We start from the raw sequence: 25,724 nt of genomic DNA on the forward strand, positions 1-25,724 counted from the left end.
ATTAAAGTAAAAGAAACAACGTGATATTTGACCGACCGCTATTACCGCCGTCGTCTAATTTAGGTCAACTTTTTTTTTTTTAAATACTTCATCCAATCATAAATATAAGATAAATTTTCCTTTTTTAGATTCATCGATAATTTAATGAATTTAGACTATAATATGGATCGGATACATTGAATTGTCAATGAATATAAAAAGTTAAGTCTCTCTTATATTAAAGACTAGAAGAGTAAAAGTTAGGGCAAACTTTAATTTTAGTCTATTCGAAAATAAAAGTTTTTTTTGTTTATAATGAGTTGGGAATCGAACTCAGATCTATAGTGTACTACTCAAACCTCTTACCACTAGATCAAACCTAATAGCTTATCTGGAAATAAAAGTTATCGTGTAGATCGCTTGAATGCATAAAAATTGTACGGGATAACTTTTTTAAAAAACACTAACCAAACAATGTAACGGGTAAATAGATTATATGGACGAACCGGTAGAATAATCCAATTCTCAGTAGTAGGGATTCTACTTATCTAGAGTAAAATCCGTTACCAAAGAGATATTATGTAAACATAACATTGAATGAGAGATCTTTTTCAAAAAAAAATTAAAAAGCTTTTTCAAAAATATTGAATGAGAGATTTTGAGGAAATAATATAATTTATTGAATATTGATTTAAGGCAAATGTTAAATAGTGCCCCCGGGGCACTTTTTAAGCCCTTAAATAGTAAGCTTTTTATAGAAATTTTATCGGAATGCGTAAAGTCAACGCATTGGAAATTGTAGTACTCCCTCCGGTCCTTATTATAAGGAACAATTTGGAAAAAACACACATACCAAGAAACCTTATCTTTCTTAATAAAAATTCTAAAATTTTACAATCTATTCCAAAACTAACCTTGGTGTATTAATTTATCCTTAGGGAATATATCACTCTAATTAATGCATAACTTTGGAATGAATACAATTTAATAAGGGTAAAAATGGAATTGTAAGAATAAATTTAATGATTGTTTCTTATAAAAAGGACCAAATTTTTTTTCCAAATTGTTCCTTATAAAAAGGACCGGAGGGAGTATTTAACTTTTTGAATAAAAAGTTTCTTTAAATGGAATGCTTAAAGAGTGCCCCGGGGGCACTCGTTAGCAAGACCCTTGATTTAATTGTTTTGAAAGAGGCACAATGTTTTTAAATACAACCACAAAGACTACAAAGGTAAATTGACACAAACCCCTCAGCACTAGACCAAACATATTGGCTTACTACTTATATTTTTTGTCACACACAAAGTTTAAAGTTTTGTATAATGTTTTGTCTTTGTAATTTATTTTAGATAATTTGTATAAAACACAAAATGTAGTTTAAAGTTTTGTACGATGTTTTGTCTTTTTAATTTATTTCATATAATTTGTATAAAACACAAAATGTTGTCTTGTGGTTTTAATGGAGACAAGAATTTATTTTTTTGTCCGGCGATCAAACATGGTCGTTTCAAGGAGAGAATAGTGCAGTGATTGTCTTTGCAATAGACGATGGAGAGTAGCGGCGTAGAACGCAGCGGTGAGGTGCCGAGATGGCGTGAGTGTTAGGTAAAAATACAACGGTGGGTCAGCGTGATCGATAGGAAGGCAACAAAATTTTGAGGGTGAGATATGGCGATTAAAGGAATGAGAGTGTGTTTGGACGAACCGGTGAATTTGCTATGTATTTTAGAAATAAAACTATTTTCAAAATTTTAATCTTAATCGTTGAAAATCATGGCAGGTCCAAGGGTAAAGCGGCCCAAGCTAGGGCTTTAGGCCCCCAACAATTTTTTTTTAAGGTTTAGGCCCGAAAACTATATTATCAATATAAAGTATATAAATATTGAGGCCTCTGATTTCAAACACAACAGGCCCTATAGTCCGGTTGGTTGTGTTTATCATTTGTTAGTGGGAGTATGCGGGTTTGACTCTTACTGATGTCTTGTGTTGTTTTACTTTTCTTTTCACGGTCTTTTATAATGTTCTATAAAATTCTTATTTAATTTTCTGTAAATATAAATTTTACGGTTTTTTTGTTTACAATGTTGGCAATGAAGATCAAACCTATGATCTCATACATACTACCCAAATCTTTCACCGCTAAGCTGAATTTAGTTGTTTATTTTACGTTTTCCTTTTTTACAATATTTTTTACTTAAAAAATACACATTTTTGTGTTAGGCCTCATATTAATTTAGGTTTTAGGCCCCACATTATGTTGGGCCGGCCTTATTGAAAATTTTAACAGCCACATTATGTTGGGCCGGCCTTATTGAAAATTTTAAACAAACTGGTATAACTGGAGGATATGAAAATGGAGTAGATCTCGATTCAAGAAAAAGAAGTGGCATCGATAAGTTATTGGAGCCACAATTATGTCCATATCAGTTGTAACAATTAAAAAAAAAACATTTCAAAAGTTATGATTTTTTTATCAGATAAAAAATTATGAATTTCTAAACAAATTAATTTTTTAAAATCGATATTCTTTACGCGCAAATGCAAAATCTAATATATCAATTTTTATGGTACTGCAATGAATAATGATAGATAAATCCTGTCTAAAAATGTATATCCAAACCCAAGGTAAAAATTTGTATTTCTATTTGTAATACTTTTCCATAAATATAATGGACAAAAAGTAATTAATATGGTTATATAATCATTATCTTTTTTTTTTGAAAGGATGGTTATATAATCATTATCATTATTTATTATATTTGGATATGTGAATGGTTAGTGCATTATGGTACATAAAATTGGTTCGTCTTTTTAGTGTCCAACAACTACTACTCAACAACAATATCCTTTTGTAACGAACAAAGAAAGAATATTTGAGACAAAAAACTAACTAGTGGAAGAGAGAGGAAAGAGAAAGAGAGATAGATAGAGAGATAGAAGAAGTGTTAATTGGTTGATCAACTTTGGTTGTTTGGATTGGTTAAGGAAACCATGGCAAAAGGGCTATGGATCTATGTGTGTTTTATGTCCCTTATAATCCAAATTGCTAATTGTTTTTACCTTCCTGGTGTTGCACCTGAGGATTTCCACAAGGTCATTAATTTTTATCTATTATCAAATGCATGCATGAATGCATGCTTGTGTCATTCATGAATTGCATGTCAATTACCTTTTTTTCAATTGAATTTCTTGTAACATTATTATTTGAGAATTTAGATCTATTTTGCATTGGCACTTTCTAGATGTGTTTAGTGAGATCACAACATTTTGGTTTTCTGTGTATGAAATCCTATATCCATATTTCTAAATACAAGAGGATGAAGGAAGGAAATGGAAAGAATTTCCTAGCTCCTGCGCATACGAAAAGAATTCAGTTGGGAGGGGAGAATATACCTTGTGTGTATCACAAGTTATCTGGCGGAGATTAGTCATCGCTAACGACGGTGGAAACTGAGTTAGGCAGGGCGAGAATTTATATAATTTTTTTTTTTTTTTTTTAAGCAATTTATATAATTTCTTAATTTCCCATGCAATTGCATATTTTTTACGTAACTCATTTTCTAAGACAATGTTTTAATTAAATTGCAACTACATTGATATTGTGGAGAATTGCAGTTAAATGCGGTTTGAATTACGGTCGCATAGACCACAAAAACCTTTATATGTAGCATTTACAGACCTTTCTTTAAAATGTTGAAGGCCATGTTAACACAATTGACACTTAACAACATATTCACTATTTTGGTTTTTGGTGTTTTATTTTAATGGTTTTTGCTATTTGTTATGTTGATGGATGACAGGGAGATCCATTGAGGGTGAAAGTGAACAAACTGTCTTCTACAAAAACACAACTTCCTTACTCATACTATTCACTGCCTTACTGTCAGCCAGATCACATTATTGACAGTGCTGAGAATCTCGGAGAAGTTCTTCGAGGTGACCGTATCGAGAACTCTCCTTATATGGTTGGTGCACCCAATTTCCCCATTCATCCTATCATTCAGTTACTATATATAGGGTTAGCGGCGCAGCTTGTTGCCTGTTTACCTTTCATTCATGTGTACTTATCATATATTTATTAATGATATGAAGTAACTTGAATCTTCCAGTTTAAAATGAGAGAACCACAGATGTGCAATGTTGTTTGTCGTCTAATTCTTAATGCGAAAACAGCCAAAGAGTTCAAGGAAAAGATAGAAGACGAATATCGGGTGAACATGTGAGTCTCTCTAATGATACACTTAAAATTTTCATCACTTATGTCTCTAATGTGACAAAAACAATGCATTATTGCAGGATTTTAGACAATCTTCCTTTGGTTGTTCCGCTTCGACGACCTGATCAGGAATCGTCTTTAGTGTATCTGCATGGCTTTCTAGTTGGTCTTAAAGGACAATATGCTGGAGTAAGTTTTTCAGGTTTCTTTGTTTATTTTTATGCCCTTTTGTTTCAATTCATTTTAACCTCTTGTATATGAATAATGACAGAACAAGGATGAAAAGCATTTTATACATAATCACTTAACATTTGTGGTTAAGTATCATAGAGATCCTGTAACAGAGTTTTCAAGAATTGTAGGCTTTGAGGTTAAACCTTTCAGGTTGTGTTATAATTCTTTCCTTTTTTATTGCATGTATATTAATCTGTGTTAATTTCTTAAGTGTAATATTTTTCAATTGAAATTACCCTTATGAATACAGTGTAAAGCATGAATATGAAGGTGAATGGGATGAAAACACCACTCGCTTAACTACTTGCGATCCACATGCGAAAAAGATAATCTCAGGCACTGAACCTCCTCAAGAGGTTGAAGACAAGAAGGAAATTATTTTCACCTATGATGTTGAGTTCCAGGTTAGTTCCATAATTTCGAAGTAACTAATTGCATTAAGGCGAAAATGAGCATTGATTTTTGGTGTTGATGTCCTTCGTAATTGTGTAATCATCGTGCAGGAAAGCGATGTAAAGTGGGCATCTCGCTGGGATTCCTATCTTCTAATGGCAGATGATCAAATTCACTGGTTTTCGATTATTAATTCTTTAATGATAGTACTTTTCCTATCCGGTATGGTGGCTATGATAATGTTAAGGACGCTTTACCGCGATATCTCAAAGTATAATCAATTAGAGACACAGGAAGAAGCTCAGGAAGAGACGGGGTGGAAACTTGTTCATGGAGATGTTTTCAGGCCTCCTTCAAACTCGGATTTACTATGTGTGTATGTCGGTACAGGTGTTCAGTTTTTTGGAATGGTTCTTGTCACTATGATGTTTGCTGCACTTGGATTTCTGTCTCCTTCAAATAGAGGAGGGTTAATGACTGCCATGCTTCTTCTCTGGGCTCTTATGGGACTATGCGGTGGATATTCTTCGGCGCGTCTTTACAAGTTATTCAAGGGAACAGAGTGGAAAAAAATCACTCTCAAGACAGCTTTTATGTTTCCTTCAATTGTCTTTGCAATATTCTTTGTACTAAATGCTCTTATTTGGGGTCAAAGGTCTTCTGGGGCAGTGCCATTTGGTACAATGTTTGCTCTTGTTTTCTTATGGTTCGGCATCTCGGTACCACTTGTATTTCTTGGTGGTCAAATAGGTTTTAAAAAACCTGAGATTGAAGATCCTGTAAAGACAAGTAAGATACCAAGGCAGATACCAGAGCAGGCTTGGTACATGAACTCGGTCTTCGCGATTCTAATCGGAGGCATACTCCCTTTTGGTGCTGTCTTCATCGAGCTTTTCTTTATTCTCACATCTATTTGGTTGCATCAATTTTATTATATATTTGGTTTCTTGTTCATTGTGTTCCTCATCCTTCTTGTTACTTGCGCCGAGATCACTATAGTTCTTTGTTACTTCCAGCTCTGTAGTGAAGACTACATGTGGTGGTGGAGATCATATCTCACTTCTGGTTCCTCTGCACTCTACCTTTTCCTATATGCTACATTTTACTTCTTCACAAAACTTGAGATTACAAAACCAGTATCTGGAGTCTTGTACTTCGGCTACATGTTGCTTCTTTCATATGGCTTCTTTGTGGTGACTGGTACAATTGGTTTCTATGCATGCTTCTGGTTTACAAGGTTAATCTATTCTTCAGTGAAAGTTGACTGATAAATGGCTTGTGAAGGTTTAAATCACTGGAACGGTGAATTACTGGGAATCTTCAGCTGCTCCTTTGTTCCTGCATAACATCAGAAATTTTTTGTATCACTAGTATAGGCTATTTTCAAGTTCTAATTTTGTTTTTTCGAATATATTTTCTTAGCGTCATATTCATATTTTGTACGAGACATTCTTGAGAGGACGACTATCTTCCTGTCTTCAATGTCAGATTTAAGAAAAAAGGACTTAATGCTGGTTGTAAATGTACACTTTTGATATAAATCATGCTGAAATCTGGTAATGTAAGGTTTCAACTTTGTGATTTTGACTCTGATTTTACTTTGCGGCAACTAAATTGCCAGGAAAATAGATTCATTCAGCAAACCTGTGACTGAAATTGCATCAGTTTGGATAATAGTCAGCAAAATATTAAAACAGGTAATGCTTTTGGTCTTCGATAAGTGGTGTTGGAGAATAAAAGCCAAAAAACAATAAAATTGCAGCTTATAAGAAAACCTATTTGGATCCAATCATTAAAAAACCACACTCATTTTAATCTCACTTTCCTTACACATCGGCCAAAGAATGACCTAAACAATTTTATAATGTTGTAAACAGTTAGTTCTTTGCAACCTCAGTGGCAGGCCTAACCAGACGTGTAGTACAACACTAGCGATTCTCACAACTCAACCGGAATGATTATGTGATGCTTTCACCATTTAACCTTGCATAGAAAACATGCACTTTAGGAGACGAGTTGTATTACATATCATCAGAAGTGAAGTCGGGCTCAGAAGGTTTCTGTAGTTTGACCAAGTCCCTGGAACTCTTCACAATCCGATTGCGATGTACACCACGAAGAGCATTTGCAGCAAATCTTGAAGCTAATAATGTCGCACCAAGACTGTATGAACTGCCACCAACATTGCTGCGAGTTCCTTCTGAGTCCTCGGGTTCTTCCTTTCGACGAAGCTCCGTAGTTTTTCGTTTGCAATACCTACGCCATGCTGCTTGAATAAAGCATGCAGCCCAAGTCCTCCATTGTTGGGAGTAAAAGCGGAAGGTGTGTTGAACCTGTCTACTGTGAAGGCGCCTAAACTGACTGGCAACAAATTTCAACTCTTCAGCAGTTAACGCAAAAGCCTCAACCTCCATTAAAGCCTTAACTGTTCGAGTAGAAGATGGGAGGTTAGAGCCAGATTTGGGATCAAGCGCCCAGGTTAAAAGCTCCTCCCCGCAGAAGTCTGCCTCTTTTAGAAAACTGCGATTAAAAAAGCCACTCCTCCCACCATCTGTAGTAACACTCTCGAGACGACCACGTATGATGAAGAGCATCTCATCAACCGGATCTCCTTCCCTAACAATGTAAGTATTCTCTGTAAATAAACATGGCTTCAGTCTCTCGCATATAGCATCAAGCAATCTCTCATCCATACTCTCAAATAAAGGAACCTACAAATCCAAAAGAGGCCATTAATAAATTAACAAATTCAGATGTTCATAATATCTTGGATCTATTCTACAGAGCAACAGAGAAATAAAGAGAGATGTAAACTATAAAATTCAAGTGGGGTGGATGAAGTGGAGTAGCATGTTGGGGATTTTGTGTGATTAAAAGGTACTTCTCAAGCTAAAGAGGGAAAGTTTCATGATTTCATCATACATACAACTATAAGACCAATGATGCTGTATGGAACAATGTGTTATGTGTTGGACAGTAAAATGCCGTCACGAACGAGAGTAAGATTATTGTAAATGAGATGAGAATGCTATCCTGGATGTAGGGAAATACTATGTATTTTGGGAGTTTGTGAAGTAGATTTCATAGTAAGGAGGGTAGATCGGATAGAGGGTGGCCCAATTGATAGAGGGAAAAGAAAGGTCGAGAAAAACTACAGGAGAAACTATCAAGAAAGACCTAAAAATTAATAGTTTGGATAAAGATATGAAATATGATAGAGATTGTAGCATTGTTCGATCCATGTAGCCAACCCCAGTAATAGTTAACTTATACCATTACCACACAAGGAATACTCACAACACCCGTCTTTGACACATTGTTGAATACATTCATTATCATCAGATTGCTTTTCGAATAATCAATTTAGTTACTTTAAATTAAACTTATTTTTTTTAAAATATCTTTATTTTATAGATAGTGAATCAATCATAAAGAATGTGTTCAAGAATTTGCTTAAAAAAGTGTTGTGTGACATTCTTCTTCACCAAATACTGAACTAATTTTTGGTCCACATTTTTGCAAGATAAAAAATTGGGCAATTTTCAAGTGTTTGGAAGCATACCCTTCTAACTAATGCCAGACAAAGGTGACGCTTAATGTCTCTTTGAAGGTCCTTTGGGAGACTTTGTACCAAACATTCTTCATCTACACCACGTGTCGCCAACCACTTATATTGATCATATCGTCTCACACGCTCTCTAAGCTCTTGTGGGAGCAGACGATGATGCATCCACTGTTCTGAATCACGTCTCTTGACTCTCATTTCCTCAAGCCTAATGGTAAGAGACTGAAGATATGTCTGCAATCATATGAAATAGAAACCACGATATCAGTTACAAATAATGTGCTGTTCATGATTTGTGAACACAGACCTTGAGAGTTATTTACAATGCTAGTCTATGATAAGGAAAATTATTTAGCAAGAACAAATAACAAGCACTGTTCTGTCCCCAGTATCTGTGTGCATATTTGAATGTGTATTTGCTCACTCCATGCAGAACAACCTTTGGCCTATCTTAGCATGAACAGTTCATAAATTCAAAAAACTGATACCAACTTAATGATCTACTTATTCAAATTCACTTTCTAAGTAGCTTAGCTTCATTGCATAGCAAATAAAACAAGTTCAATTTTCTTAAAAGAAACTGGTGAAAATCCAAAGGACAGACACAATATCATTCATATTCTTATTTGTAACATGTTAAATAAGCTGAAAAGTATACCTGCATGTTACCAATCAGAAGTGCAAAGAGGATAAGGCCAGCTATGGCTAATGTTATTGAAAAGATAACCTCCCCGGTGTAAGTACTAGTTTGAAGCCCCTGGCCAAGTGTACTGCAGTGAAATAAATTAATAAACTGTGAGTATGAATTTGTGACTAATTTTAGTAACATGTGCTCTAGTGGTTGAAAGGCTTTATTGTAAGCAAGGGATACAGGTTCGATTCCCATGCTAGACAAATTTGTATTTTTTTACGCTAATATTGTTTTGGTGGGTTTGGTTTATGCCTCCCACCTTTTATTTTCTTTTTCATATTAATAATACTTTTGGTGGGATGGTAGAGGAGTGGTAGTGCATTGAGGTGCCAACATAGTTGGGATGTCAATGAATTACTATGATGCCATGCTAACCAATTTTGCAAAAAAAAAAAAAAAGTGATATGGTGGAACATCAAACATAGGAACAAATAATATATCATTCTACAGTAGATCATTAAAATTATAAAGCACTTTGGCTATTCCTACTGCTTAAAAGCAGCCTCTATGGAGAAATTAATTTCAACGGTATTGACCTAGAAAGTTAGGTCACAGAATGCCTGCATTACGTCTTGACATGATAATCATCTAGGGTATATCTGATACTCCTCTTAACTAAGTGTACATTTTAGCTCTGCGTCAGAAAACCTTTAGGGTATGTTTGGTTATTCTATAATACAACAGAACAATGTTTCTATTGTATCAATTGGAAATGAACAGAATGGAACGAGCTATTCCCTTTTTTCCCTTATTTAAAAAAACCTTATCATTATACCGTCAACACTCTATTCTTTATTTGTTGCCTCCAAACTGTATGGGCCCAAGAAAGCCATAACAGTAGCCGTCAACACGAAAAAGAAAGAAGAAAAAAAAAAAAAACACGGCTAGATTTGAGGTTATGCAAATTAGAGTCCATGATTCTCATTCGTAATAATCAACTAGTCATATGAATTGCATCTAACAAAGTCTTCAATAGTGAACTAAACACAGATTGCTTGTCATTTATTCGTGAAAACGTTCTTTGAGGGGAGATCATTATATCTTTTGGGAATTCTATGACTAGCTAGCTGATATCTTCACCTAGTCAAGTAGAGATCCAAGGATATCAATCTGGTTGCATATGACATATATGCTCCAGCTTGAGGGAGAGTGTCGCGATCCTTGAAATTCTGTGATGATATTACTACCTTATGTAAATACCTATGTTGAAACAAATAGGATAGACTCGGATGTATTTTAAGATTGATTTCATCCCTATAATCAAGGGATTTGATTGTACATATTTATTAGGATAAATAAACACATTAAGATAGTAAGTGTTGGAAAGAGAGTGTTACTAGCACTAATCAAGTTTTAATCAATCCAGGCATGTCTGATAAGGATAAGATTCTCTGAATTATAGGACAGAGAGGGCCTCCTAAGAATTGAAAGATAAAGAAGAGAATTGATTAATTTCATTGATGATTCAAAATAGAAGAAGTACAAGATCTTAAATAGCCAAGAGTATTCTAGATTCCTATTGGCTCGATAATATCCTTTCCTAACAAATTCCTAACAAACTAGTGAGTCATCAATCTTCTAGAACTAATGAATCACTACTTCGTGGGTTTATTGATGATACTTTTGGGCTGGAATATTGCTCTCTTGGGCTTGCATTGTTGCTAGTCAGCTTGCTCATAACAATGTCACATACAAGAGAAACCCTTGTATTTAGATCAGACAGAACATATGTATTTCCCTATTTGAATGTTTTGTTTTAAATGTTTTCACATGATGTGAGTGATGAAATTTAACAATGATAATAAAATTAAATACCTCAAATTCTGAAGCCCCCACCATAAACAGTAACAGTACTTGGACAAGAACTTGTTAGATGAAACAATGCCAGATTTCAAGGCTTGTGTGAATATCCCATAGTCAAAAGGAGGATTATCATTATCTGTAGAGCACTGTGATGTAAGAATAGCTTCACTTTTATTCTGCCAGGAACTATAACCTTGCATGTATTGGTTGCCACAATACAAGAATTTCTTGTTGTATCCATTGTCACTACAAGCTTTCTTCCAGCAAAAGTCATTGCGTTCAACAGCTAACAAGTACCAAAACGACCCGACTATCTGAAATTGATAATTTAGAAAAAAATTATGCAAAATAAATTGATGTCAAAGTTTATCACCACAAAGGTTGATAGTAAAAATACTGGCAAAAAAAAAAACTTACATGGCTGGCAAGCATGAACAATAGCAAATAATATGCAGCGCCAGCCCAAGCAGTTTCAGCAAAGACACCGGCTGTTCTCTTAAGTTCAGAAGTCAATGGTAATATACGGAGAAATCTTGGAATGTACTGAAGCAAAATAATGAAAAGTAAGGCCTGCTTTGTTGTGACTACATCTGAACCTTTTGAACTCTGAAGAAATCTCCACACCACAATCTGAATTCATTAACATATAAGGGGAAAAAGTTAAAGATAGCAACAAAAGAAAAGACTCGAGTATTTTTATACTCCATAAGTATCGCCGTAAGTATCGAGATTTATCTTTCATGGTGTAAAAAGAAGTGCTTCTTGACCTGTGGTAAGGGCAACACTGATAAGAAATCAATGATGAAATATCGCTGTAGGTATCGCTTTGCTATCTGTGTCGGATCTATGACAAGCTCACCCCGTCCAAAAACACGAGATGATGGAGCAATATATGCAGTACGGAATTGGAGAGCCATGTGTATAAGATAGAAAGCATCGATAAATGTCCTCAATGTGGTAACTATAATTGCCAAGTTTCGGTCTATACCAAGACAGCGTAACGAATCATTGATGACAGGGAGATAAAAAAACAGCGGATCCACAGACACGGCCAAAATGCATGAGATAACAAAAAGCTTATTCCAAAAGAGCAAAAAATTGTCTTGAGGATCAAGTATCTTGTTTTCTGAAACTTGAAGATCTTCTGGGAACACAGCCTTAGATACCCCAAATCCAAGTGATCGGCCAATTGACTTGAGTCCTTCAGATCCTTTTCTTATTCCTCTTTTGAAAGACCTTGAGGAGGTCTTACTGCTAACATGGACACCATCATGGCTTAATTTATCAAAACTAAATCGACGTGTTTTAGCTTCAGCGTCAGAAGATGAGGGAAATCTAGATTCCAATTCATCCAACCTAGAAATAAATGAAAAGAGTTCACAAAAGATATCAAATTCCAGAATTCTTCTTACACTTTCGCAAAGGAACATGAATAGCAAAACTATATATAAAGAAATGGAGAAATGAGGGGTCCGGGGACCATCACATTGGGCCTTGAGCAACCACATAAGTGAGTTGGACACCACATTTTAACCGAAAACCTTAGGACATTAGGTTTATGAGTCCTCTAATTTATAGTGTTTAACATCCAATTTTCTATATCCAATATGAGACTCAACTCACACTGGAAATATCAACAGAGTCTTCATCAAAATATGATCATATTGACACATAATATTTGTGGGCTATATGGGTTGAATACTAAAAAATTATACAATTCCACAAACATAAATCTCAAATACTTATGTAAAGCATCAAAGTCTAAAATATTGCTAATATGAAACTAGTACTTAAAAGATTTAAGTAGACAGCCAACATCCCAAAGCAGGAGGTTTTCTACTTTTTTTTTTTTTGAAAACTCGATATCCGGCCCTAGGACCGACTAATCCGAGGGGACCAATCTCACCACCCACTTGTGGGGCCATTTAAAGCCAGAGTATTTTTGCTCTGTATGGACTAGCCAACCGAAATTGGCACCAGAGGGAATCAAACTTTGAGAGGAGGTTTTCTACTTTTAAGTCAAATTTTCTACTTCTAAGTCAAATACTACTGGGAATTAGGCCCTGTTTGGATAAACAACTTATTTGCAGCTTATAGTGTGCTTATGTATATAAGTTTACATTAGCTACTTTTATAGCATTAGATAAAATTAAAGTAAACCTATGTATGGTATTACCGTGGATAAGCCAGAATCATGGTGATCCACCGCCGTGATTCTTACCTATCCACCGTGATACCAAACACATGCTAATTGTTTCTGCATGTGCTAAAGTTGTTTTCATAAGCTGAACTTGGTAGGGAGGACCACAGCCCGCATCTGCGGGGCTTAAACCACTTGATCACATTAAACTGGTGGTGAAAGTAACAAAAAAAAAAAAAAAATTGATAAGGAAAAGATCACACATACATATAAATATTACTAACTCTCTTCTCCTTCATATCTGTACAAGCGCATTAACCGTGCAATGAAATCAACAACTATATTGAATAGCTCATATAATATAAAACCTGCAGCTAGAAAAGCAAAGCAACAATTAAGATCAATGTGGTTGCCACAATGGTGCTGAGAATAAAAGTTGTTTTAGGAATTGTCGTTTGAAGAGGAAAAGAAGTGACTGACCTGTGGCGGCAATGTAGGATTGATTGATTTGATGATTGGGAGGAAAAAGGAAGAAAACGAAATGAAAATGAATTATTCTAATAATCGATTCTATTCAATCACGCCACGCACGACTCCACTTACTGTTTACCCATTCATTTTTAGAAGAGTTTCTGACTTATGATGAAAATAGAATATAACGCACGTCCAGTCCAAATGCCGCCGCTGACTGTCTCCGGTGTCTTTTTTTTATTTTTTTTTTATTTTTGTGAAAGTTATAATAATTTATAATTAAAAAAGTTCCTTGGTCAATTTTGGTTATTAAATATTTTTTTTGACAAACATTATTAACTTACTTGTGACGCTAACAATTATTGACACAATTATTAACATTATTAACTTTAGATTTTGACAGAGTGTTGGCTCTTTAGAGGCTGCAAGTCGTGTTCATCTTCTTCAACTGATGTCTTATATATAAGCATTGAGAATGAGATCGTTGAAGAAATATATCCGTTGGAGAAGTTATTGTAGGAGCTTTGCATTGAGCCTTGTGAATTGCAGATAATTGTTGGACTTTTGTCTGCAACGGTCGTATTGAAGCTTTGCTCTTTGTTTAATATCTGCTTCTTTCTTTCTTTCCTTGTACTAGGGATGGCAATGGGCGCCCACGGGTGCGGGTTTGAGTGATACCAAACCCACACCCGAAATCAACACCCAAACCCAAACCCAAACCCAAATCTGTTCGGGTGGCAAAATCACACCCACGCCCACACCCATTGGGTTCGGGTTTTTTACACCCAAACCCAAACCCACAACACATTTTGTACTACTTTGCAAATTTAAGCAAATTTAAGCAAAAACAATGGAATTTAAACATATTGTCAATCACTTAGCAAAAACATAGGTTTAAAATTACAAGGGAATTTAAAATTACAAAATAGTCTTTCAAGAAATTAAATTACAACTAAACCAAAATTAAGTTCTTCCAACTTTCAAGCAAAATTCAAACACAATTTTGGTTTGTGGTTTGTGAAAAACCTAATTTTACTTTTACACTTATATATATATGTGGGGGTATTTAGGTAATTTTAACATGTTTCGGGTGGGTGTATGGGTTTCGGGTGTGGGTTTGAGTGATACCAAACCCACACCCATATTTTCGGGTGTCACCCAAACCCAAACCCAAACCCAGTCAATTCGGGTTTCGCCCGTTGACTTGGGTTTGGGTTCGGGTGGGTCTCACGGGTTTGGGTTTTTCTGCCATCCCTACCTTGTACAACTTTGTCTGCAACGGTCGTATTGAAGCTTTGCTCTTTGTTTAATATCTGCTTCTTTCTTTCTTTCCTTGTACAACTGTCTATGCCAAAATAAGAAAGTATAATTGACTAAACAGTTGTTTTTCTGCTTTATCCTTTCCATAAGTCAGAACCTTTTAAGACAGCTTCTGGTCGTACAAAGGTAACAATACTCAAGGCCTGCTCACTTAGGGGCTTAAGTCCAAGAGGCAATGTTTCAGAGGCAGAACGTTTAGAGTCCGCCTTTTGCTTCCGGAGTGTGTTCCTTAAGACTTGTAGGCAGAATCTTTTAGAGGCGTTTTAGCGGTTTGCTTCTCTTGATAACTCGTTGCTTAAGAGTGTATAATGAACGTCTTCTTTAAACCTGCACACTTAAGCAAATCATTAGTAACACCAGTTGTCATTTAAATACTTTGTTATCATCAAAATCATAGAAAGAGATTAACAAATCAATTTTGTTCCAACACTATTAAGTCTAAACACTCGAGTCTTTGAAAGAAAAGAAGAAAAAACCAACACAATTCAATTCAACCCCATTCTTGTGTTTTTCTTACCTTCATAGAGTGCATCAATCAAAACCATTACATATTAGTTTGCTAAAAACTAAAAATTATGAATTTGCGAACAAACTCACAACATCCGAGTTAATAACATAAAACAGTCTCTCCTCCTCTAACCCTACCTGTCACCACTTTTTCTCTTCTTCTTGATCTACTAAAGAGGGGTGATTTAGGGTCAACTTAGGCCTAAAATCACCCCTCCAGATCATTTTTCTTTCTATTTTAATTAATTAAGTGTGATTTCCACATATATTTAGTATTTCTTTTGTTTGTTTTTATGATTTCATCGTCCTTTGTTTTGATTTGTTCATCTTAGTGCGGAGTATTGTTATCCCATCTTGGTACGGTGTTCATTTGTTTCAAGTTGATGGATTAAGGTTCATTCAGTGCAGATCCAATCAATGATTTTTGTGTCATCAACGCTACAGATCCGAAGGCACGGATATTCTGGAAACTTCAATATAGTCAAATATATAGGCTTATGCAATATGCCGTTTTATGCTATTAACACGGATGTTGTGAGTTTGTTCGCAGATTCATCCTTTTTGTTTTTAGCGATTTTGAATTTGTATTGCATCGATGTACTCTTATCAATTTGAATGAATGAATACCTTTTATTTAGTAAAAAAAAAACATAAAACAACTTAATGTCTGTGATAAAACCTACAATTGATATGATACGATTCAAGTGTATGGAATAGTCATGTATCCGGATCTGCAACGCTAACGACGTTAAAGTCGTTGAATCAACACTGAATTTGGATCAAAACAAATCTGCAAATCTTAACAAAATAAACATTGTACTATGACGGGAGGAACTCAAAACAAAAAATTTAGCACTAAGACGAGATTAAAACAATATCAGATAAAAAAAAATAGCAACAAAGGAAACTAAAATAAAACCTAAAAATGTGTAACACTCACTTATTTAAATAAAAATAAATACAAAACAATTTAACTTAAAAAAATATAAAATGATCAAGAGAGTGATTTCGAATAAAATTGATTCTAAATCACCATGTTTAAAAGATGGACAAAAAGAAAAAGCAAAAAGAGACTATGAGGCGGCTGCCAAAAAGAGGAAGAGTATTCCATCCTAATTTCTTTAGTAGTTTATTTTATATTATTTATATTATTAATTATCCTAAAATACTTTTCAAAAGCAATATTTTATGATTATACTTTTTAATTATTTATAACTTTACGACTCTTAATTAAGTTTTCAATTTTTTTAAAAAAAAACAATAGAAGATGATATTAGTTTTACCAAAAAGTCCCTATGTTTAAAATTAAAATATAGTAATTTTTGTTATTGATAATCTAATATGAGGCGTAGAGAGTACAAAGATTTTGTTTGGTAAGACCATATTTTGTGTTTATAACTCATATGATTAAAAAAAATGTGATTGGTAAACATTTTTCAAAACGAGGTTATAGGTTATTTTACTAGTTTGTAGCTTATTTTTCAAATGTTATTTCAAGTAGCTTATGAGCTTATAACTTATATTTTTCCTTCCATTTAACCCCTTCCATCTTCCTTCAAAAAATTAAATATTAATTAAATATCTATTTTTTATTTCATTTCATTTTTTTTATAGTATGTCATTTCATATTTATAAGACAGTTAAATCGCTAATTTTACCAAATACTACAAGTTCAATCAAGTAGCTAATTCGCTATAAAGTAAAAACTAGCTTAAAAACTATTCGATATAAGCTTATCTACTATCTTATATAAAAAAAATTTAACTTTTTAGATTTATGAAATTACTGATGTATCTGTCCTGTTTTTAGACCAAATACATCAATCATTTTATAAATCTAAAAACTAAAATTTTTCTTATTTATATATACGAAGTATAAGCTAACCTATCAATTATCTGATAATTTTTACCAAAGAGAATTCAAAGACGAAGACGTTGCTTATTAACAAAAAAAATAAAAAAATGTTTAGTAGTACTGTTGAAGTCAACAAATGTTGACTAATTTCTTCCTTAATGTTTGCTTGCTGTGTTGTTGTCATGTGAGCTCTGAGGTTCCAAAGATATCAATTCCATTCCATTCTCTCTTTTTCTTCAAACAATTATTACAAATAAATACTCTCTCTCTCTCTCTCTCTCTCTCTCTACCATGTTAGGGTTTTACATGATCCAATTCTAGCTTTTTCCCCCCTTTCACATAACCATGGACTTCAAAAAGGGCAACAAGCTTGTTAGGTTCAACTCAGATGGCAAAAACCATAAACAACCACCACCACCACCATCATCATCTTCTTCAATGCTTAAACCTAATAGTAGCAATGTTATACCATTAGGGAAAAATAGAAAATCACGATCTAAGGTATTTCCAGAAGATCATGAACCATGGAGAAAAAGAATACTTGATCCTGGTAGCGAGATTGTGTTGAAATGGAATCGAATTTTTATAGTTTCTTGTTTGGTAGCACTTTTTGTTGATCCTTTATATTTTTATTTGCCTAGTGTATTGGTACAAAATACAGACTCTTCTTGTGTTAGGACTGATTTTACATTAAGGATTGTTGTCACATTTCTTCGAACTGTTGCCGATGTTTTTTATCTGTTACACTTGATTATTAAGTTCAGGACAGCTTATGTTGCTCCTAGTTCGCGTGTATTTGGAAGGGGTGAACTTGTTATGGACCCGAGTAAAATTGCAAGGCGGTATATTAGATCTGATTTCTTCATTGATCTTATTGCTACACTACCGTTACCACAGGTGTGTTGTTTGTTCTTTACTTTAACATCATTTTATCTTGTGTTAGCAATATCAACATTGATAATATATACTAGTACATACTTTAATCTCGAAGTCAATTGAGAAAGATATTTTGTTGTTAGAGAAACAATTGATTGGATGCCATTGGAATCTTGTGTACATCACATTGTTCACATACAGCTCTGTCCACAATTATAAGCAAAAGTTCACTTTTTGGATTCGTAATTCGTTGACTGATTGATTATCTGGTCTATTCCATGAATCTAAAAAATGTACTTTTGCTTATAATTGTGGTTGAAGGGAGTTTTAATGTATTATGCATTTGAGTATTAGCTAAACCTAACTGTATCAGTTTGTTTAGCCCCTCCCCTCCTGGACTAACATCCAGAAAGAACTAAGAATGCAAGAAAATGAGCGAGTTGAAACATTTGTAGTAACTCGGCCAAACATGTGATATGTCCCAATTCGAATCATGAGGCAATACAATGTTTATATAAGCTAGTGCATACTCATAGTAAGCTAACTACAATAACTAGATAATAGCATTGCTCAGTTACTAACAAATAGAATATTTCTAAAAGATCCCTTCTAGAATAGACTTGAAGAGTCATTATTCTCTTATCCTCAAGGATCTTATCGTTACCTAGTACCCCTTCAAGATCAACCTTGTCCTCAAGATTGTAAATAGCGCTCTAGAAATACTTTTCCCAGGGTACCAATGTTTGAACTGGTATATTTGTACCATTGTGGTATCCAAATGTATGGCAATATGATGCAGCACTACAAACACACTTGAACATGATATGCATCCTTCTAAAATCTTATAAAATAGCTCAGATGGCTTACTTGGATCAACACCTTTGGAAATTCCATGAAGCATAGAAAGTGATAGCATTTGGACAACATGTATTGTTATTCCTCTTTATATGTTTGATAAACAAAATTGGAATCCGATAAATTTGGAAATTGAATTTAAACTGTTTGTTCACCTAAATTAGAAATTGCACTACCTTGTCAACCCACTATAACCTTATTAATGGGACCTGGCCCACAACAAGGCCCCAATCAAAGGGGAAGCTTATCGAGCGAATTTTCATAACAGAGGCACAGATTCCATATGAAACTTGCAGTGTATACTGGATGTCCAATTGCCAAGGGTTGAAACTCGCAGCGTTGGTGTGGATGGTCAGTGGACGGTGGACGACGTCCGACCTGAAACGAACATGTCAAGAAAGAGAGTCCGCCCAGCAGTAGTCCAGAAATGAGGAGATAAGTGGACGATGTGCGGGAACTTGAAACGAGGACAAATTCAGTTCCCCGATTAGAATGAAATGGTGATAGTCTTGTATCAAAAACTCAATTGTGGCTTTGGCTTTGACTTATAATCTGCTGGACCTTCTGCAAGCTAAGCTGGCAATTCTAATTCTGATGCTTAATCTCAGACCAATCTCCAGAATCTGAGCATGCTTAATCTAACTTGGCATCTTTATGCGTAATGAATACTCATACAGATCTGCAAGTTGATAGTAGAGTTTGAAACATTGATACCAAGATGATAGATATGACCAATTGGAGGCCAGTGTAATAAGTAAAATATAAAGGGAGCTTTACATAATTTTTGTAAATAGAGTTGTTTATGAAATTTTAAAATTCCTTTAACGGTGAGATATAATATATAGATAATATCTTAGTTTTTCTTTTTCAGATGGTCATCTGGTTTATCATACCGGCTACAAGGACTCCTCAGACTGATCACAAGAATAATGCTCTTGCATTGATTGTCTTGCTCCAATATGTTCCAAGATTATATTTGATTTTCCCATTAAGTTCTCAAATAATCAAAGCAACCGGAGTGGTTACAAAGACTGCTTGGGCAGGAGCAGCATATAATTTGCTATTGTACATGTTGGCTAGCCATGTATGTAATTTGATGCCATTTAAAACGCTTTCTTTTCACACAAAGTCATGTTATCTGAATTCTTTGAAACTTATTGAACCGAGTCTAATTTTCTGCTATAACCATATATGTCTCTAATTTGTTTGGGCAGGTTTTAGGAGCATCCTGGTATCTTCTGTCTGTTGACCGGTATACTACTTGTTGGAAATCCTTATGCAAAAAGGAGCGTAACCCTGACAATTGCTTTCTCTACCTAGACTGCAGTTCTTTGAGTAATGATATGCGCAAGATATGGGAAAATAGTACAGATGTGTTTAAAAGTTGTGACCCCAAGAATGATGACATTCAGTTCAAGTATGGGTTATTTGAAAATGCATTAACAAAGAATGTTGTCTCTTCAAACTTCATACCAAAATACTTATATTGTTTATGGTGGGGGTTGCAGCAACTAAGGTATGCCATGGTACTTCCTGTCATAAGTTATGATATTTGATTTTATAAAGGCTCATTTGATTAATTCATACCGAGGTTCACTTTTTTTTATTTACTTCATCTTAAAATATTATGCTGGCTAATGTTACCAACAAAGCTAAAGGGTTTAGGATGGAAAAAGTGAGAAAAATGAATTTAGTATATAGATACTATGATAGTCTGGGATGATATTGATATATAATGTGATGGATGCTTGTCAAAATACAAAGTCGTAACATGTATTAATACTATGTAGTACTAACCAAGCATGATAAAATACAACTTCATACATTAGTTAATTCACACAAGAATGATTGGTGGGTTAGTTCACATAATTGTATGCTAAGGTTAGTGTAGAAAAACTAGGGTGAATAATGTTATGTTTTATTCCTCAGCCTATGGCTGGTTTAAATAGAGAGAATACAATTACTTCTCTTCCTTGAATCAAGGAGAAAATAGTTACAAAGGAAATAGATGGAAATATCTACAAGTGCCTAGAAATGATAAAAAAGGAAAATAAATATTCATGGATTCTCCAACAATTAGGAATCCATGATGGAAATAAAGGAACGAGTAATTTAATGGCTTGACTAAGAAATTAACAGAATAAGGACAAACATCTCTCTTCCATGGGTTTGTTGCTTCTGCTTTATCATCATATACTTCTGCATGTGATTGGTCCTGCAGAACCAGTATATGACCCACGATCACAAGAACTTGTTGGATAGCCCTCTATCCAAAAACTGCAGACCAGTGATCCTTGGTATAGCTAATAAACTTTCCGTGTGCCACCTTCCTTATAGCTGTTTTCCTCGAAACCAGTGCCGTTTAACTTCTGAGTGTTCTGCTTCCTGGTAGCCCTCTTCTTTTAAAGCCCTTCTAAAAGTGATTCCCTCTATGTTGTGAAGATAGGTCCGAAACAACTGCTCAATTTTTTCAATCAAGATCAAGGTTGTCAGACTTGTGAGTCTATGTAGACTCATCGATGGTCTGTAGACTGAACTCGTATACTCGTACAAGTCTATGGAAATAAAAAATGACTTAAAAAAAATCTGTAAATGACAGATGTACATAATAAAACACTAATTGACATAAAAATTCCAATTTCAAACTTCATTATAAAGCAAACAAAATAGCAAAATATGTAGATAAGGTCTTAGTTCCTTCATTCTTCATAAAGCAAAAAACAACCACAATGAAACAAAAACAGAACACACGTAAAAAACAATGTATAAATGCATCAACAAAATGAAAACAAAAACAGAGCACACATGAAAGAACGACGCAAAAAAATAGAAACAGCAAGAAATGTGTTGCGTGAACGTGAGTGTGAGAGAAATATCTATTGTTATTTTAGGTTTTCTAACTTCTAAAATGAAGAGGAAGAGACAAGAGAAGTCTTCTAAGTTTCTTTTGGGTTTTATTTTTTATTTTTTGGTACAATTCTTTTGAGTGAAAAGTGAGGCTAAACATGTTTTTGGGATTTTTTTTTCTTTCAAAAATTACATTGAACTCCTAAACTCGCCTCAGACTCGCGAGTCTATGTGAGTCTACTCGAGTCCTAGCGGGTCGACACTAAAACAAGTTCAAGTGCGGCTCAACTCGTTTTGACCACCTAAACTCGTATATGAGTCGTAGTATACGAGTCTATGAGTTTACTTGCGAGTCTGACAACCATGATCAAGATAGAGCTACATATATGACCCTTATTTGTGTTTCTCAAACCACCCAAAAGATCACTTTTGAAATGCAAAATGGAATGCTCTTTGCCAGGGTTTCTGTAATCATTCAGAGAATTTTTTTGATTAGATTTATAAGATAATCATAGTCAGTAGAAAATGCTTGAACTAAACCTTTTAGCAAATTTAGAATTTCAATACCTGTTTTTGGAAGAATGAAATTATTTTGGCCAACAACATCCAAAGGATTTATTCAGCAAATAAGTTGGCCACACCTAATCAATCGGATCAAGATATGATTTCCTATGATTTTAAAACCCAATCTGCAATTTAGCAGTGAAAAGTGTTATTAGAAACTGATACTCTTGAAACTATAAAGAGGAATGCTTGATAACTTGTTTATGGTGTTGGTTCTTTGTGGAATGCATTTAGACCATAGTCACATCCATGGCCAAATATTACTATGTCAAGAGTTTCCTTGAATGTAGGTTTTGTAACTTCACCAAAATTATGTGGCGCTTCAAGTCATTCAGTCAATGCTTTTCCGTGGTGTATAATTGTGGAGGAGGTCATGGAAACATAGAGGAAAAGGTAAAAAAAAATGGTTGTCCTCAACGTTCATATTACACAAGAATCGGTCATACTTAAATTACATGCTACTCACTTCAAAGCTTTTGCTTAAAAAGCTTCCTTTGAGTGTAAAATATCAAAAGTTAACATGCACTAAGTTGGTGGAAGGAATGAATGATGTTCCTATGCATAATTGATAACAAATTACTTAAAAGCCTTTAAATTTGTTACTCTATGAATTGAAGTCACCTAACCCTTTCTTCCTATCCTCAATTGCCCTTTTCCCCTCAACCCTTCTCCATCTTTTCTTTCCCTTTTCCCCCTTTAAACTACACGTGTTGTGCATCAATCGCCAAACAACAAATAAAATATAGGTTTGAGTGTTCTACACATTCACTCCTAAACAATTGGCAGAAGAAAAGTTGTGCTGGAACTCAACCTTGTATTGTTTTTTTGTTTGTGTTATCTTTCAATATGCATTAAATGCATCGTCGGATGCTGACTCTAGAGAGCAGAGTTTAAAACCTTGTTTGTTTGTGGCAGGCAAATGGTAGTTTTGTCTTAAACTGAACATTTTTTACTGATAGCTGTCATTGTTTGTTGATGGTTTTTTATTTATTTATTATATTTGGCTTTGTTTCAGTTCTTACGGACAGAACCTAGATACAACCACATTTATTGGAGAAACGTCATTTGCTATTGTGATTGCCATCTTGGGTCTTGTATTATTTGCTCATTTGATTGGGAACATGCAGGTATTTGTAGATAATTTGTATTTGATGTTCCTATCTAAATTATATGAAAGTTTAATAAACGTATATAATTTATAACTTCATTTACGACTTTATACTATTGATTACATCGTTATTTATCCCCTTTCATTCTTGTTTCTTTTATTAGCTTTCTAATAGATTTGTTAAAATTATTATTTATTTTCTAGAAAGTTTCTTTGTTAAACTAGTGTTCTATCTTTTTGTCAAATCAATTCATATTTGACCTATTTCATTATAAAAGATAATTCATTCAGAAGAAAATAATTTCATTAGTTGATAAGCTCATATATAGAGTTGGTAAAAGAAAAACACCTTAGATATATAGAATACAAAATTAACAATTTCTTGTTTTCTAGGAACAATTTCTGTTTTGGTATTTTAGCAATGGTCATGTGTCCTATGCATTCTCATGTTTCACAACACAATGGCAGCTGGGTTTTAGATTATCTTAGCAGCATGCATATATAATAAAATGTTCTAAGTTTTATTTAATTGATTCTGATTTGGGTTGATTACTTTGGTATAGACATATTTACAATCAATTACTATAAGGCTTGAGGAGTGGAGGCTAAAGCGAAGAGACACAGAGGAGTGGATGGGACATCGGCAACTCCCTGAAGATTTGAGATTTCGTGTTAGACGATTTGTTCAATATAAATGGCTTGCAACTCGTGGTGTTGATGAAGAAACCATTCTACGTTCATTGCCAGCTGATCTTCGTCGTGATATCCAACGCCACCTATGCTTAGACCTTGTTAGACGAGTATGATTTTTTTCTTGCTGTTTAAAGTTTTGGAGAATCTTCTAATATCATTGTAATTTTCATGTTTCACTTGCATGTACGTTTTATGTATGATCCTCCTTTGCTCATGTCTATATTTTGGAGCATAATTGACCAGCCCTCGTTCTTTTTTCAATTCTACCACCGACTTGTATTTTATTACTGGTAATAGAAGCCTAAGTTTACAAAATTCTTCTCTGCAGTTGATGTAGATTTATGCTATGTCTTATATGGCTTTAGCATCTTTAAGCTTCTTACTTTATACATTGATTTTCCACTGATGCCAATGAACATTATCCGTAAAAATGTACTTTTATTATAAGTAGTTAACAAATTTCCCTTCCTATGAATTTCAGGTTCCCTTCTTCTCACAAATGGATGATCAACTTCTTGATGCGATATGTGAGCGGCTGGTATCTTCTCTAAGCACTCTAGGCACCTACATTGTTCGTGAGGGTGACCCTGTAACTGAAATGCTGTTTATCATTAGAGGCAGACTAGACAGTTCTACAACAAATGGTGGCCGGACTGGTTTTTTCAACTCAATCATATTGAGACCTGGAGATTTTTGCGGTGAGGAACTTCTTTCTTGGGCACTACTCCCAAAATCAACCATGAATTTGCCGTCTTCAACTAGGACAGTTAAAGCCCGGAGTGAGGTTGAAGCTTTTGCTCTTCGAGCTGAAGATCTAAAGTTCGTCGCTAATCAATTTAGGCGCCTTCACAGCAAAAAGCTGCAGCACACCTTTCGATTTTACTCTCATCATTGGAGGACTTGGGCCGCTTGTTTTATACAGGCTGCTTGGCGTCGATATAAGAAAAGGATGTCTGCCAAAGATCTTGGTTTGAGGGAATCCCTTCCTTTAGATGAGACAGTGGTCAGTGAGAGATTACAAGAGGAGGAATATCCTATCGGTTCAAACTCATCACAGGCTAAATTGAACCTCGGGGTCACAATTCTTGCTTCAAGGTTTGCTGCTAACACACGAAGAGGAGCTCTAAAGATGAAAGACGACCTGCCTAAGCTTCGAAAGCCAGAAGAGCCTGACTTCTCCAATGAAGCAGATGATGATTAGTTGTTCTTTAGAGACATTTGCTTAGGATATTCAGCATCAACCGATGTTCTACTTGTGTCAATGATGGTTCTATATGTCATATAAATCAGCATATCCCTCTGCCTCGTCTCTTATTGCTGATCGTTTTGAATGTCATGTATTTTAGAAAGGAATACAAAAGGGGAAAAAAAAAAAGCTTCATCTAAGAGTAGCTTGATTAAATCCCGTAATGCAATGAGGCCTCAAACCCTGTTTGTTTGAAGGCCAAAAAAAGAATCCTTGTTTTCCTTGCTCTATTAATGTAATTGATAGCTCTTGTGTATTCTTATAAAATTAACAGTTAGCATATGCTTGGATGCCCAGTCGAAATCTTAAAAGCGATTTTTCTGGACAAACATGATTTGATTAAAAATTATAAAGAGTAACTT

General features: G+C 34.6%; 3 protein-coding genes across 4 annotated transcripts; 2 read left to right on the forward strand and 1 right to left on the reverse strand.

Moving 5' to 3' along the window:
- The first annotated feature begins 2,813 nt into the window (after positions 1-2,813).
- On the forward strand, positions 2,814-6,565 carry LOC123884733 (transmembrane 9 superfamily member 10-like). The gene is made up of 7 exons (XM_045933907.1): positions 2,814-3,072; positions 3,780-3,944; positions 4,089-4,198; positions 4,276-4,384; positions 4,467-4,579; positions 4,680-4,833; positions 4,933-6,565. Exons 1-7 carry the CDS (start codon positions 2,971-2,973, stop codon positions 6,088-6,090), a joined length of 1,911 nt encoding a protein of 636 aa, XP_045789863.1. The 5' UTR covers positions 2,814-2,970; the 3' UTR covers positions 6,091-6,565.
- A 49-nt stretch (positions 6,566-6,614) lies between these two features.
- On the reverse strand, positions 6,615-13,925 carry LOC123884732 (probable cyclic nucleotide-gated ion channel 5). Of its 2 annotated transcripts, none has more exons than XM_045933906.1 (8): positions 13,502-13,925; positions 13,289-13,395; positions 11,649-12,237; positions 11,299-11,511; positions 10,894-11,195; positions 9,046-9,157; positions 8,385-8,621; positions 6,615-7,533 (listed from the first exon to the last, which is right to left on the reverse strand). In XM_045933906.1, exons 2-8 carry the CDS (start codon positions 13,318-13,320, stop codon positions 6,844-6,846), a joined length of 2,175 nt encoding a protein of 724 aa, XP_045789862.1. In that variant the 5' UTR covers positions 13,321-13,395; positions 13,502-13,925; the 3' UTR covers positions 6,615-6,843. The 2 variants fall into 2 exon arrangements, with proteins under 2 accessions (XP_045789862.1, XP_045789861.1); XM_045933905.1 differs by having other exon boundaries at positions 13,289-13,389; positions 13,502-13,923.
- Positions 13,926-17,240: 3,315 nt separating this feature from the next.
- Positions 17,241-25,655, forward strand: LOC123887560 (cyclic nucleotide-gated ion channel 17-like). Its single transcript, XM_045936890.1, has 6 exons — positions 17,241-18,070; positions 19,776-19,988; positions 20,119-20,420; positions 23,331-23,442; positions 23,987-24,223; positions 24,598-25,655. The coding sequence occupies exons 1-6, from the start codon at positions 17,519-17,521 to the stop codon at positions 25,315-25,317; spliced, it is 2,136 nt and encodes a 711-aa protein (XP_045792846.1). The 5' UTR covers positions 17,241-17,518; the 3' UTR covers positions 25,318-25,655.
- The last annotated feature ends 69 nt before the right edge of the window (positions 25,656-25,724 follow it).

Source organism: Trifolium pratense, linkage group LG5 (genome assembly GCF_020283565.1).
Source record: "Trifolium pratense cultivar HEN17-A07 linkage group LG5, ARS_RC_1.1, whole genome shotgun sequence".
In the NCBI taxonomy this organism is placed as follows: Eukaryota; Viridiplantae; Streptophyta; class Magnoliopsida; order Fabales; family Fabaceae; genus Trifolium; species Trifolium pratense.